This window comes from Sciurus carolinensis, assembly GCF_902686445.1.
Source record: "Sciurus carolinensis chromosome 14 unlocalized genomic scaffold, mSciCar1.2 SUPER_6_x, whole genome shotgun sequence".
Classification (NCBI taxonomy): Eukaryota; Metazoa; Chordata; class Mammalia; order Rodentia; family Sciuridae; genus Sciurus; species Sciurus carolinensis.
The window spans coordinates 7,090,963-7,106,551 of NW_025920104.1; the positions used below are offsets into that span (position 1 = coordinate 7,090,963).

General features: G+C 42.4%; 1 protein-coding gene across 1 annotated transcript; it reads left to right on the forward strand.

Moving 5' to 3' along the window:
* The first annotated feature begins 587 nt into the window (after positions 1-587).
* On the forward strand, positions 588-12,735 carry LOC124973164 (26S proteasome non-ATPase regulatory subunit 4-like). Its single transcript, XM_047537275.1, is given in 3 exon segments — positions 588-627; positions 8,182-8,321; positions 11,614-12,735. Coding segments are annotated over 3 exon segments (1,302 nt in total).
* Positions 12,736-15,589: the final 2,854 nt, after the last annotated feature.

A 15,589-nucleotide genomic window follows, 5' to 3' on the forward strand; every position in this document is an offset into this window, starting at 1 on the left:
ATCTTCAATGTAAATGACTTCATTTTGTGATAAGCAGCACAGAAACTTTGTTCTGGAAATCAAGAGTGCATGTCAATATCAGACATTTATTGCAAATCCTCCTGCTCAAAAGGAAAATCGAATACCCAATGGAATGGGAAAACCTGAATATCAAAAGAGGGCATTTTAAAGAATATGCAAAAGTGTGATAGGCCTTAGTGATCAGGAAGAGTGTATCTGAGGAGAATCCTGTGGTGTACCCTTCATGGATCCATGGTATGAACTTGTCTTGAGCACAGAACACTGGGCTCTATTCCTGTTACATGAGTACACTGTGTGATGACCCAATGCCTCTTGAGCATTCCTTGTCCCCAACAGAAGTCTGCTCTTCCCTGTAGTGTGGTATTTTAAACATGTAACCTGAGCAGTTGCCTGGGTGTCTCATTAATATCATTGGTTCTCACTCCTTATAAAAACTATTGCACTTCCTGAATAAATTGAGTTTGTGTCCCACAATCTGGCTCCCGGTGTCTGAATTAAGGGGCACAGTCACACTCACTCCCTTACCGAGAGGCCAACTCACATTTGACAACATTTTGGCTCCCAACATGGGGCCTCAGAGGAAGATGATACCCACAGAGCCACTTGGTGAGTGACCTTCTTATGGGGAGTCTACCGCCTTTCATTAGAGTTCCCCAGGCATAATATTTACAAGTGCTGTTAAGGAGTAGGTATGTAAAAGCCTCAGAAAAGGAGGCTATAAATATATGGGACAGTGTTATAAATTTGCCTCATGGGTGGCAATAGATATAATATGGGATACTGGATCATGGGAGAGAGTTATACATTTAGCCCTTAGGAAGGAGATATAGGATGGTAAAACCTACTTTCTCACTTTTTATCCAATTGTTAATGCTCTTTTAGCATGTCTTATGGGGATTCCTGTGGAAACATACTTAGGCTTACAAGATATTCTGGCTGCTCAAGTAGAGCGTGGGAATGGTTAAAAGAAAGATGAAACTATAAATGCCAATCAACAGACACCAGGACAAAAAAGTGAAAAATAAGAGTTAGAAAAACCACAGGAATTTAGAGATAAGGAGGACGATGATCATCCACAGCCAAGGCCTAGTCAGTTTTATCCTGTATTGCCATCTTGTGGCCAGAGTTTTACATTGCCATCAAATGACAGTAAGGAACCACGTGGGTAGCTAAAGAATCTGTTTCTGCTCCTCCAGCATATTCAAATAATAATCCTTGGGGGATTCACACTTTATTGACTTATGTCAAACTAGGGATCATAATTGGGGAACTCCCTTACAAGCATTTCCAGTAAATCTCAATAGAACAGCTACAGTGACTTTTGCATTGGTATCCTCCTGAACAAAAGACAGTTACTACTATTAGGAAGGCAGTTCAAAAAGATGGTGTTCATTCCCCTTTTGCTACACAGTTAATATAGAATTTTAGTCTAGATCTTAACACTCCCAAGGACTGGAAATATTTGTGTCATATGATATTGGGCTCTGGTGAGTGACTCCTATGGAGAGCAGAGTTCTATGATTAATGTGAACAACAAGCTGAAAGGAATAATAGGGCAGGAGTACAGTTAAATGCTGAATGTTTACAGGGAGAAGGAATCTATGTTTCATCAGCTGTTCAGGTGCAGGACCCACCTCAGTATTTAGATCAAGTGGTTTATGTACCCTGCAAACTTTAAAACAAATCCCTAGCAAAAAAGGAAATAAATCATTTTCTCTCTCTCACCCCTTCTCTTCACCCCTTCTCACTGCCTTCCTCTTCCTCTGTCTTTTATGCTATAATTAATGGTTATTATAATTTTTTCTTCTACAATTCTTTTTTATTTTGTTTTCCTTAAATGCAATATTTTATGAGCTCACAATTTTGATCCTACATACCTAGGTTAATGATTTTCTAATCAGTTCTATTTTTATTCAACTCGAGTTATTTTTGAACATCTGTTACATTGCAATAGAGATAAATGTTACAAGGCCTTTTCTTTTGTGTTATGTGTATATGTTTTTGTCTAATGTCATATTGTCTATGTATGTACCAGACAAAATTGACATGAATAATGAAGCCAGAATTGGGGACAGGCATGTTAGTGTAGAAATAGGAAATCGGGTCAGATCAAGAAAATGGAGGCCATAAAGCCATCTGGAAGTTGGAGACTGCCATGGGAGAATGGAATGTCAAGGACCTGGACCTGCAGAACCCATTGATAACCAAATTTACCTGCCCTTGTCAGAGACTACAGGCAGGAAGGTGCTGATTAATGCCCTCTGGGCCCTTGCCTGTCTGAATCACTTTGACCCTCCCCCTGGGCATCCGCTTTTCACTTTTTACATCTCACCTGCAAAACCAGGCCTAATCCCGTAGGCAGGAAGGGAAGAGATAAGGGAGAAAGAATGAGAGAATAAAACCCATAAAAAGGACAAGATTTGCTCATCCCATGGATTCCAACTTTGGGTCCCCTTCTTCCACCCGGGAGAAATCTGCTTTTACTTTTCTTTAATAAAGCTGCATTTTCCACTCTACATTTGCCTCGGCATGCTTCTCTGGCATTATACTTCAACACCTGAGGAAGCAGGACTCGTCACCAGTAAAGAGTGGTATCAATAATAAGTGTGCATGAAATTAAAATTTAAAAAAATGGATCCACATATTTTAAATTCACATGATTTAAAAAGATTCAATTTGGACTGCAGAGATAGCTCAGTTGGTAGAGTGCTTGCCTTGCAAGCATGAGACCCTGGGTTTGATCCCCGCACTGCAAAAAAATAAAGAAAAAAAAAGGTTCAATTTAAATTGGGTAAACTAATAAGAGTAAAATGTCTTTGAAATTAACTCGAAAGTCTCTAGGTGGTCAAACTAATAAAATGTTAATGTTAAAAATGCCTAATATCAATTGATTCTAGGACTTTTCTTCAACAGGAAAGAGCTGGCAAATACTGTTCAATACTCTTGTCTGATATCTTGGTTTTACAGTAAAATAAGTAAATTAGACTTAACATATATAAGATTACTCAAATATGTTTGTTAGAAACATTTGATTAATTTGCAAAGTTAAAATGCTAATTATTAAATAACATCAAGTACTCTTAACTCCTTAAATTCCATGGGGCAACATACTTAAACATTATTGGTGGTTTCAAAGATTGGTGGATAAAAGGGTTTAAAGATTGTTTTGTGTTATCACTAAACACAATGTAACTAAGAGTTAAGTCCTTATAGGTAAAATTCTATATACAAAGAGCTCCAAAAGTTTTAATTGTGTTTCCATTAGAGTACTATAAACAACAAAGTGTTCCTGGGCAAGAAAATGCTTATGTGGTAAACATGAGGGTCTAAGCAAGTGCTAAGACAATCTATGTGTAAGTAAAGGGCTAATTTCAACAAGTGTGTAACTAAGTTGGTTATATGTATGTGAAACAATCAGTTAAAGCTACTTAAGATTTTTCCTAAGGTCAAATACTAATGTACTGATATAAACCAAAGTTCAATCTATATGTTAAAATGACAAGGATTTCTTAGGAACACTAATTTACTCTTAACATCATGTCTGTTTTCTTCTTTAGAATAATTACTTTTGAAAATTAGAGTTTATACAATTATGGTTAAACAACAACTGTTAGAGTATTGTACTACATTACAGAGTCTAAAAGAAGCAATAGTTAAATGCAAATTAAATAATACACTTGTGTTGACATGGTAGAATAAGTAAAGACTGGAAGCTACAAAAGAGAGATTCTTAGACAAATGTGCCTAATAATTATCAAGAGAAACAGCAAGAGTCAGAATTTTTTAGTCAATTTAAGGCCTACAGACCTTCCTAAGCTACATGGGTAGGCTTAATCTATGTTTGCTAGTATGATTATCTAGCCCTAAATAACAGAAATATAGAGATCTCTACTAAACCAGATTATACCAATAAAATAATATATTACAAAAATCAGATGACATCAAGTAGCTTAGCTATATTTTCTGGAGACATCAATGACATTAAATGTTACATGTTGTATTTACATTCCTGATAACTTGGACAGTGTCAAGGTTCCCACACAAGGTTCCTTTCCAGCCTTTGCTAGGCCTTATTATGGGAACAATTTGTCAGTTCCTCTGCCTCCTGGTGAGGGATTATTGACTTCTGTCATCTTCATGATATTCATGGACATGTTCCAGATTCTGCAACATTTATTTTGTATTAATCTCATTTCAGTACTCATGTCCTTTGTTCTTCTCTCATAGAAGCACCCACCCCCAGATGCCTTTACAACCTGCTCTTCCCCAACCAAACTTCTACCTTGGACCCCTTGATTGACCTGATTTTTAAAATGGAACTCCAAACTGCTTGCCCCAGGGTGCCCCCTTCCAGCTTGAAGCAGTCAGAGTGGTCATCACTCACTCCCTGTTCTTACACCAGTAAGGAGTTCCTAAAGCAAAAGGGGAAAATGAAGCCAGAATTGGGGACAGGCAGTTAGTGTAGAAATAGGGGATCAGTCAAATAGAGGAAATGAAGGTCATGAAAACCATGTGCCTCTGGAAGTTGGAGACTATCCCTGGGAGAATGTAATGTCAAGCATTTGCAGAGTACGTTGGTTATCAGATTTACCTGGGTGAATCACATTGGTCCTTCTCCTGCCCATTCACTTCTCACTTTATGCATCTCACCTGCAAAACTAGGCCTAATCACACAGGTGAGAAGGAGAGATAAGGGGAAAATACTGGAGAAAAAAGAGACCTTAACCTATAAAGGATGTAAGGTGCACTCACTTCTTGGGACTTTAGAACATCAGCTGTGGTCCCCTTCTCCCTCCCGGGAGAGGTCTGTGTTATCAACTTTAAATAGAACATGTTTAAAATGCTGAATCCTACTACAGTGTTAGGGTTAGCCTGTATATTCTTCCTTATAATAATTGCAGTCCTTAAATGTTTGCAGTCCATTTTTAACCAGAGACTCATGAGGGTTCAGGTTAATGAGGTCCTCCTGAAGGAATCTCTTGTCCTAATTCTTGGTTTGCAGCAGTTAATGTCTCAAGTATGTAAACTTGCAGAGGGGAGCATTCCACTCTGACCACCTAGGAATATAAACAATTGCCCCCAAACTGGGCCATCAAAACAGACAATGGACCTGCACACACCTCAAACAAATTCAAAATTTGGACATCTACTCAGAATATCAAAGTAATTACAGGAATCCCATACAATCCACAAGGGCAAGGAATTGTAGAAAGAACACACCATACCATAAAAACTCAGTTACAAAAAGAAAAAGGGGGAAAAGGAGGAACACATATGCCCCCATCATACACACTCTATCACATTCTGTTCACTAAGGAAAGAATTGGGATTCCTTTTCTGGTAGTACTCCTCTGCCATTGATGTACTGGAAAGACCACCTATCAAATCACCTTTGTGGACCACACTCTTTACCAACTCAGGGGTGAGGTTTTGCTTGTGTTTTCCCAGAAAGTGAATCTACGCCAATTTGGATACCAGTCAGATCGATCAAACCCACTACATCATATGTAGGGCAACAACAAAAGATGTTGGCAAACCTTGATGGAGGAACTGAAGAGACTCAATCTTGAGGACACAGAGGGCTCCTCAACTAGGCAAGGACAATCATCAAAACAGAACAAGAAAAACGAAGAAAAGAGGTCAACATGCACCTCCAGTAACTTGGGGGGTGATTAAAAGGGTAACTCAGGAGGCTCAACAAATGACTCCTGATGGTGATACTTCCCCATCCACTTTGTTTTTAATAATGTGTGCTATTATCACTGCCAACTCTCACCACACTGGTGCAACAATTATTGGGATCCCCAATCCATCCACGGTTTTGCCATTAGGCTTAGATGCAGATGTCCTGCCTTCTATCTTAACTTCTAATACTTCCATGGGCATTCCTGCCACTTCAGCACCTCCTTGTCAAGCTCAATTTAATACTACTGCTAACACTACTGGCAGTTGGCTATTCGTGAAGTTTTCCAATTGTTTCTCCACTCCTGAGCTCTCATTATATAATCATGTTATCTGCTTATGCCCTGATACTCTCCTAGATCGTACTATTGGAAACATCACAGTTCTTAGATAGGTTAAATTAACTTCTATATCTAAGAATAGTTCTACAAATGTCTTCCCCAGTCTGCCTGTCTGCCCAGGGATTCCTGCCAATACCACTAAAAGTGAAAACAGAATTAAACCATTGGCAGACATCCATCCCCACAAGTGTGTGCAGAGTCACACTCCTTTTAGAGTTACCCAGCAGCTTTCATCCTTTGCCAGACCTTTAGTAATAAATGCCTCAGAACCCACCCCAAGCTCACAGAAAATGTATTATAATTCTTCTGGAAGTGCCTCACTGTTAGGTACTCCATTATGTAATCAGCAAAGATGTTTAGATATATGAGCTATGCTTTTTCTCAATGGGACTCATTTTAATGGAACATCTTCACAAATGTTAAATGCAACTCTCTTTGTTCAGCATCCATTTTATTACATTGTCTCTAATCAAACCACCAATATGTCTATATATTGTCATGATTCTACACAGTGCTTCCTGACCAATTGTTGGTCTCCTGGATTTTTAACTGCATTGTTAGCTAGAGTACCTCCTTACATTTGGGCTATATCAAATGACACTCATACTATTCAACCAATAGTTCTTACTAAAGATGTACAGCTAATACCTGCTAAAAGATTTTGGACTTATTGCATTGCTTGCAAGTATCATCATTGCTGCTCTAGCTGCTTCAACTGCTGCCACAATAGCCTTAGTACAAACTGGTGCTAATGCTGCAGTGCTAAATGCACAGGCTACTAGAGAAAGTGAAGACTTCGCTCTTCAACACCAAACTAATACACTAATACAAGTGGGTATCCTAAATTTGCAGCAACAAATAGATCTCACAAATAAAAAAATGGATATCCAGCAAATGACAATGTGTGTACAATGTAATCCCTCATTACCCTATGTTTGTGAAACTATGGTAACACTTGACAATGTGACTAAATGGAGGCAAGAATTATGTACATATTTAAGGGGTCCTTGGAATGCCCAGTTTCAGAACTTAACACTCAAATTAGGTCATGCAATCATGTCAATCAATGAAACCCAAGCCCACCTTGTACTGAATGCTTCTTTACATGATTATGGAACAAAATCACCTCCATATTTGATTCTGTAAATATTGCATTATTTGGACTCTTCCTTGCTGGCATTGTAATATCATTTCTATGTATTCGCTGCCTTTGTAACAGAACATCAAAAATTGAAACTAGACAGGTCATGTTAACTCAGGTTATGATGTCAAAAAAAGGGGGGGGGAAATGAACAGAATCCTGTGGTGTACCAGGCATGGATACAAGGTATGGACTGGGCTTGAGCACAGAACACTGGGCTCTCTTCATGTAACATCAGTACACTCTGTGATGACCTACTGCATCTTGAGCCTTTCTGGTCCCCAGTAGAAGTCTGCTCTTCCCTGTAGTGCAGTATTATAAACATGTAAACTGAGCACTGGCCTGGCTGTCTCATTCATATGATTGGTTCTCACTCCATATATAAACTATTGCACTTCCTGAATAAATAAAGACTGTGTCTCAGAACCTGGATCCTGGTGTCTGAATTAAGGGGCACTGTCACAGTCACTCCCTTCCTGAGAAGCCAACCGACATTTGACAACATGTATCCTCAAGCATTTTCAAATTGTAGCATCCTTATTATTTCCTGGACTGGCTATGTCCACTGCCACCCCATCAGGTGCCTAGAGTCTCTGCTTTCCCTCTTTCAGTGTGACTTCTTTCAAACAGGTCTTCTTGTATCATTCTTGACCTTGCAAAGCACGAGCCACTCATTACCAGAACCATGGTAAATATGAGACACCATATCCTTCAGCCAATTCTGCACTGAATCTCCTCAGACCCTCCATCCAAATTAACAATAGTCTAGAAAAGGGCTTCATTCCTCTTGACACTGGACCTCCAATGATACTGGGAGACTAGGTTGCACACTCCCGCATTCCCTCCTGAATGTTATCATCAGGAGCTAACACGTATGCATCCCCAAATCACACAATTGGACTTCAAGTCATTTGCAACCTGATGCCAAAGAAAACTGAGTGAGAAGAGCCAGGGCCAAAGGCAGCTATCTCTGGTCCTCACCTCTTGCATTTCCAGATGACATTGAGGATGATATGGAAAGTGCTGAACTGTGCAAGTCCACTCCAGTTGCACACATCTGGAGTGTGCCCATGGAGCCTGGTAATTTCCAAAGACTAGTGCAGTTGTCATTTGAAGTTCCTGCCATTTGCAACCTGGTGAGTATTGTCTTCTTAAAGAACTTACTGATAATATAACCCTACAAGCATTGTCATGAGAAGGAGCTCACCTATGAGTTGTTGTGAGTTGACTCATGTCAAGGAACATCTTCTGCTAAGAAACACAGGTGACCCGGCAAGCACTGCTAACTTTGACTGCAGCTCAATGCTGAAAGTCTGATTGGAAAAGGCTTGCATGTCCAACTGTTTTGTTTTCAATTGTGCCGATTGAGTTGATGAAAAGAGGAGAAACAGATGAGAGGAGGGAGGGATGGCATATTTAAAAGAGCCTTTCTCTCCCCTCCCTGTCTGAGGGTCTGGAAACTCAAACCATAGTCCATGTGCATGCTAGGTGAGTGCTCTCCAAGAGGAGTTATCTTTTAGCTTTGCAGTACCTGCTTTTAGGTACCTTCTAGATCCCCTACTGCTGTAACTCTGTCAAATTCTCTGCAGAAAACCCAGCCCCAAACAAAGCAAACAGATTCCTTACAAAATCTTCATCTTCCTTTCCACAGCAATCCTGCAAGGAACCTTTCCTGCACATCAAGACCCACAGTCAAGCAATGCATCTTGAGGGGAAATTTTTATCCCTACATATTGAAGGAGGAAATGTTTGCAGCTGACCACTGAGAAGAAAATGATGTCAGTGAACCTGGAGTTTGGGTGGGGGGAGGCAGAAAGAGAGGCAGGCGTATGTGAGAATCAGAATATGCTCAGGTTGTCAGTATGAAGGGAGATATTGGGGATCATTCACACCTGGAGCCCTAGTCATTACAATCACAAACCACTGAATCCTTCCTTCTCCTCTTTTTACTTCTGGCATTTCCTTGGAAAATTTCTAACCAGGAGATATCTGGGCAAAAGGCACAACTCAGTGCAGGTGCTGGATCTTGCCTCACATCTTATTTATGGATGAGTAATAGGAAGGTGTTTCTCATGGGCAAAGCCTGTTTCCCTAAATGAGGGAATGCCTCAAAAACATAGCCAGACCCTGTCAGTAAATTTAAAGAAGAAAAGGGGAGTGGTTATGGCTCATGGGATCTGGGGTCCCAGGATCAATATTTACTGGCAGGAAGAAAAAAACATTTTCATGCAATGTCCACCTGCCACTAGTTAGCTTTGTACCTCTTTCTCTCAAGATTCAATGGAGTGAGATAAGTGACTGAAAGTCATATCCTGAATATCTCAATCCTTCAACTTCAATCCGTTCCCCTCTGAAAATAGCCTGAATTTGGGTTTCCAGTGTTCTTGTTCCCTGAGAGGGAAAGATGGGAGAGTGACTCTATTCTCAGTGGAAGGGGCAGGCTTCAGGCATGGCAGGTGTGAAGGACGCAGAGGTTCCAGGCCCTGGTAGGAACACACACTTTCTCTCTCTCCCCAGAGGCTTTCTCAGGGCCTTGGCCACCTGGATATTGAGGAGTGGTGTCTTTGACCTCATGCCTGCACATCAGACAATGACTGAGGTCACAGAGGAGCAACTGGACAGCTCGGTGGCATCATGGTTCCCATAGCAATCAGAGATGCTTCAGATCCTGGGGGTTTCAGATGGAAATTGAAAAGAAATGCCAGCTGTGTGGTGATGGTAAGAGGAAAGAGAAATGGAGCCAGGGCCAGGGGCCTGATCTTTCAAGAAATGGAATCCTAACCTGTTGAACCAGTTGAAGTGGAAATATCAGGTTTGTGGGGTGCAGCCGAGTGGGCCAGGAATCACTCCCAGTCCAGGCAGGTTAGGGGACCCAGCTGAAGCCTGACAACTTGCACTAAACTTTAGGCCTCCTAGGTGGTGCTGCATTGGTTTGACTGCATCGGGCATCATGACAGCACGGTCACCTAGCTACTGCTGTGGGCAGGGATCCCCCATGAGGTGTGGGGGACCAGGCAGGGATGGAAGGCTGCATGAGTTCTGGTCACTCACCGTAGCACTGCCACATTGGCATTGCCCTCCAAAACCACTCCTCCAGGTTTGCACACCCGGGATTTGTCGGAGTCAGGCAACTCACCTAGTGTCCTAGCAGCCACAGGGCATGATGGATGCTGACAGCTCAGGGCAGGGGAGCTTGCAGCACTGCTCCCTGGCTTAGGTGCTCCTTGAATTGGGAAACATTACACCCTGTCTGGCCAGTTGCCTCTCCTTTCCAAGATAGCCCTAACAGGAGACAGCTGGAACCTGGGGAGTTGGTCTTCTAAGTGCAGGTGTGTGGCTGCTCTGATGGCTCATGAGGAGGCCAGGGAGTCATTCAGTCAGCATGTTGGAAGAAGGACAGAGGGGTGCTGCCAGTCAAGGAGAGATGTTCTGTGCTCACTCCACCAGCCAGGGCCAACCAACTTGGCTGCTGTCTTACAAGTGGGCTGCACTCAGAATTTGTCCTACCATAATTGTTCCAGATGTCCTGAAACCCACCTTCAGAGGCAGTAATATCTAGCCATTCTCTCTTCACCCAAGGGTTCATTCCCTTGACCAGCCTGCTGCCTCTGTGTCACAAGGTCCTCTGAGAAATGGCCTATTATCAGTCCATGTATGATACAGAGTACAAGCCAGTGCATGAAACAAGAGCCTGCCCTTGGCATGAAGAACACATTTTCACAAGGCAGAATACCAAAGGTGAACAGGCATCGTGCTGAATGAGAAATAGCACAAAGCTTCAAGGCTGAGTATTCCAAACCGAAGGATGAGGACCTTTGAGGGGCATGAGTAGAACAAGGGTGTTGGTGTTGAAAACCAACTTCAGTGAATGAACACTAACAAAATGGGCTTTGCTTAAGGTCTATGTCCAAATTCCAGGACATTTCTTATGCTTCAACATCCTGTACAGATACAGGAGGTAGTCAGTGCCAGATCATTCTATGAGCAACCATCATGACTGACCTTAATTCTCCCAGCAAGGACTTCAAAGTCCTTGCCACTTCCTGGCTCTTTCCTTTTGATTGCAAGTGACAGCTGATTTGCTGATTTTATTTTTTTCATCACAAGACCTCTGAGGAAAGGCTTTCCTTACTCCACACCCACAACTCAATTTACCTTCAATGTAAACGACTTTATGTTAGGATATGCAGCACTGAAACATGGCTCTCAAATTCAAGAATGTACCTCAATATCAACATTTAGTCCAAACAATCCTGCTCAAAATTAAAAGTGCATACCCAAAATGGGAAAAACCTGAATATCAAAAGAGGACACGTTAAAGAACATGCAAATGTGTGATAGGCTTTAGTGTGCAGGAAGAGTGTATCCTGGAGGCAGTCCCCAAGAACTGGTCAGGAGGGAGGAAGGTTGCAATATTTTTTTTTGGAGAGTACTGTGCTTTGTGTGTACCACAGTGAGTATATGTGGAATGGAGACTTCTTACCCCCTTGGCCACAGGCCCAACAGTATGTTGTCAATGAAGTATGTCACTCAAAGACTAGAAGCAACCGTGAGTACAAAGTTGGCCTCATCACACTGGCCAATGACGGTGAAGTGCTAATCACTCTAACCCTTGACACTGGCAGCATCCTGTCCATGCTCCATACCATTCAACCCAAGTGCAAGATCACTTTCTGCACTATCATTCGCATAGCCCATCTGACTCTGAAGCACCAACAGGGCAAGAATCACAAGCTGTGCATCATTGCTTTTGAGGGAAGTCCTGTAGAAGACAATGAGAAGGATCTGATTAAACTGGCTAAGCACCTCAAGAAAGAAAAAGTAAATGTTTACATTATCAATTTTGGGGAAGAGGAGGTGAACACAGAAAATGTGACGGCCTTTGTAAACACACTGAATGGCAAAGATGGAATTTGTTCTCGTTTGGTGACAATGCCTCCTGGGCCCAACTTGGTTGATGCTCTCATCAGTTCTCCAATTCTTGCTGGTGAAGGCGGTGCCATGCTGGGTCTTGGTGCCAGTTACTTTGAATTTGAAGTGGATCCCAGTGCTGATCCTGAGCTTGCCCTGGCTCTTCGTGTTTCTATGGAAGAGCAGTAGCAAAGGCAGGATGAGGAGTCACGGTGGGCAGCAGCAGCTTCTGCAGCTGAGGCTGGGATTGCTACAGGTGGGACTGAAGACTCAGATGATGCCCTGCTTAATATGACCATCAGCCAGCAGGAGTTTGGCTGCACAGGGCTCCCTGATCTAAGTAGTAAGATTGAGAAAGAGCAGATTGCTTATGCCATACAGATGTCCCTGCAGGGAGCAGAGTTTGGCCAGGCAGAATCAGCCAACCTTGATGCCAACTCAGTCATGGGCAAATCTGAACCAACCAAGGAGGAGGATGATTATGACATGATGCAGGACCCTGAGTTTTTTCAGAGTGTCCTAGAGAACCTTCTGGGTATGGATACTGATAATGAAGTCATTCAAAATGCCATAGGCTCTCTGGACTCACAGGCCACCAAGGATGGCAAGAAGGACAAGAAGAAAGAGGATAAGAAGTGAGACTGGAGGAAAAAGGTGGCAGAGCCTGCCCAGGGGACTGCATAGGATGGGATGGGATATAGGTTTAGATATGTTATCTGTAACCAATACGGCCTAAATAGAGCTTGGCAATTAAAAAAAAAAAGAGTGTATCCTCAAGCATTTGCAAGTTTTAGCATCCTTTTTATTTCTTAGACTTGTTATATCCACCACCAACATGCCACATGCCTAGTGTCTCTGCTTTCCCTCTTTCTTTCAAAGAGCACTTCTTGTGTCAATCTTGACCCTGCAAAGCCCAAGCCACTCATTCCTAGAACCATGGTGTACATGAGAATACCATGTTCTTCACCCAATTCTACACTGCATCTCTTCAGAACCTTCATCCAAATTAACAACAGTGTAGAAAAAGGCTTCATTCCCCTTGACACTGGACCTCTAATGATACTGGGAGACTAGGTTGAACCTTCCCCCATTTCCTCCTGAATGCTATCAGGAGGAGCTAACACATATGTATCACTAAATCATACAATTGGACTTCAAGTCATTTGCAACCTGATGCCAAGGAAATCTGAGTGAGAAGAGCCAGGGCCAAGGGCAGCTGTCTCTGGTGCTCACCTCTTGCTTTTCCACATGACATTGAGGTTGACATGGAAAGTGCTGAACTGTGCAAGTCCACTTCAGTTGCACAGCATCTGGAGTGTGCCCAAGAAGCCTGGTAATTTCCAAAGACTAGTGCAATTGTCAATTGGAAGTTCCTATCATTTGCAACCTGATGAGCATCATCTTCTTCAAGAACTTGTTGATGATATATCCCCATGAGCATACTCGTGAGAATGATCTAACCTATGAGTTCCTGAGTGTTGACTCATATCAAAGATCACCTCATCTTAAGAAATGCAGGTGACCATTGAAGCACTGCTAACTTTGACCGCAGCTCAATGCTGAAAGTCCAACTTGCTTATCCAACTGGTACTTGTTCAACTGTGCCAATTGAGTTGATGAAAAGATGAGAAAAAGTTGAGACCAGGGAGGGTTGTCATATTCAAAAGAGTTTTTTTTTTTCTTTAAAGAGATGGGTTTTTGCTGGACTTGGTTATGCATGTCTGTAATCCTAGTGGCTTGGGAGACTGAGGCAGGAGGATGTCTAGTTTAAAGCCTGTCTCAATTATGCCAAGGTGCCAAGGAGACCCTTTCTCTAAATATAAAATAGGGCTGGTAATTTGACTTAGTGGTTGAGTGCCCCTGAGTTCAATCCGTGGTACTCTTACATCTTTCCCCAAAAAATGGAGAGATGGTGTCTTTCTGTTGCCCAGTCTGTCCCTAAACTCCAAGGTTCAAATGATGCTTTATCTCAGCTTCCCATGTAGTTGGAACTTACAGGTGCATGTCACTGCACCTGGCTATTTAGATTGTTGTGTTGCTGGCAATAAGGGTGCTAGAGATCAAATCCAGAGCCATATGTGTGCTAGACAGATGTTTGCTCTACCACTGGTCTATGTTCACAAACAGGACATTTTTTTATATCAAAGATGTTTTATTACACATCAATCAATAAACTGATAGTGTCACAGGCTTGTAGAATGCACAATGTTCTTTGTTCTGCTTTGTTCATAAACACATGGTAAAAGCATCTGCTAACTAAAGCAGAGGAGCAGATCACCTATGAGCCTTCCACTTCTCAGAGCATGAATGTAGTGGGGCACACACCCCACACCTTATTTTAAATTTACTTTTCTGTAGTGCTGGTGATGGAACCCAGCACCTCAGGCATATGGGCAAGTGCCTACCCCAAACCACAGTCCCAGCCCACACCCTGCATGTACCCACACAAGTTATATGAATTACTCGAGAGCTGATGATTTTAGCTTGCAGGATTTTCCCTCATAAGAGGATGAGATGTAAAGACAGTTTCCAATAATGCAATTCCAGCCACTGAGATAGGAGCCTCACTAAATGATGCAAACTTCATTTTTGTGAAAACAACACACATGTGAAACCCAGAGCCCACATCAGGGTCACACATGGGCTGACACCTAGGTACTGAGCTAACAGTACTATTACACCACTTTATCACAGGGAAGCTAGACTCAGGTGGACGGGCCCAGATCTGCATGGTCCAATGTACAGATGGGGTCTCACTGGCTTATTTCAGCTGCATGGGAGGTCCCACAGCTGCCTCAGATGTGTTCTCTCCAGCAATTTCCTGACCTGCTTCCCAATTCTGGCCTGGGACATCCTGGCAGGGAACAGCCCTTGAGGACCACCTCCACACTCACACAATGCCTGCTCTGGACTCCTGCAGTCACACATTAGTGGCTCTTTGTTTTCTGTGAAACCACCTTGTGGGGAGTGAGGGGAGCCCTTGTCAAGCCATGCGTCATCAAACACCCTGAGACATCCACTGAGATGTGCACAATCATACTTGCCACATGATCCCACAGGTAATGTCAACTTGAGTTTGGTCTTGCTTAAGATCAGGCTGCTACTCCCAGGTCACCTCTGCATTCACTGTAAAAGCTGAACAATTTGCAGAGGGACTGGAAAGAGCTGCAGGCACAAAACTCCAGTGGCCTGACTGAGAGGATTCTATCCACTCACATCTACCGCCTGCCAGCTTCTCTACTAAGAGTTTAACACCACCTAAAAACTTAAAACTTACACATCTGGATTTCAAGAAAATGTTGCAATCAAACTGTCAATTGTTAACATTCTTAATATATTAGGTGCTTTCACTTGGACAGTTTTTTCTTTTAGAAATTTGAAAAATGTTTTACTACACCACATGAGTGCCCCAGACAGGCAGCCGGAGTGCACCCCTGCAGGATGGAACTCAGGAGGGCAGAAGGGACCTGCACTGTACAGGTGGAGTGGAGAC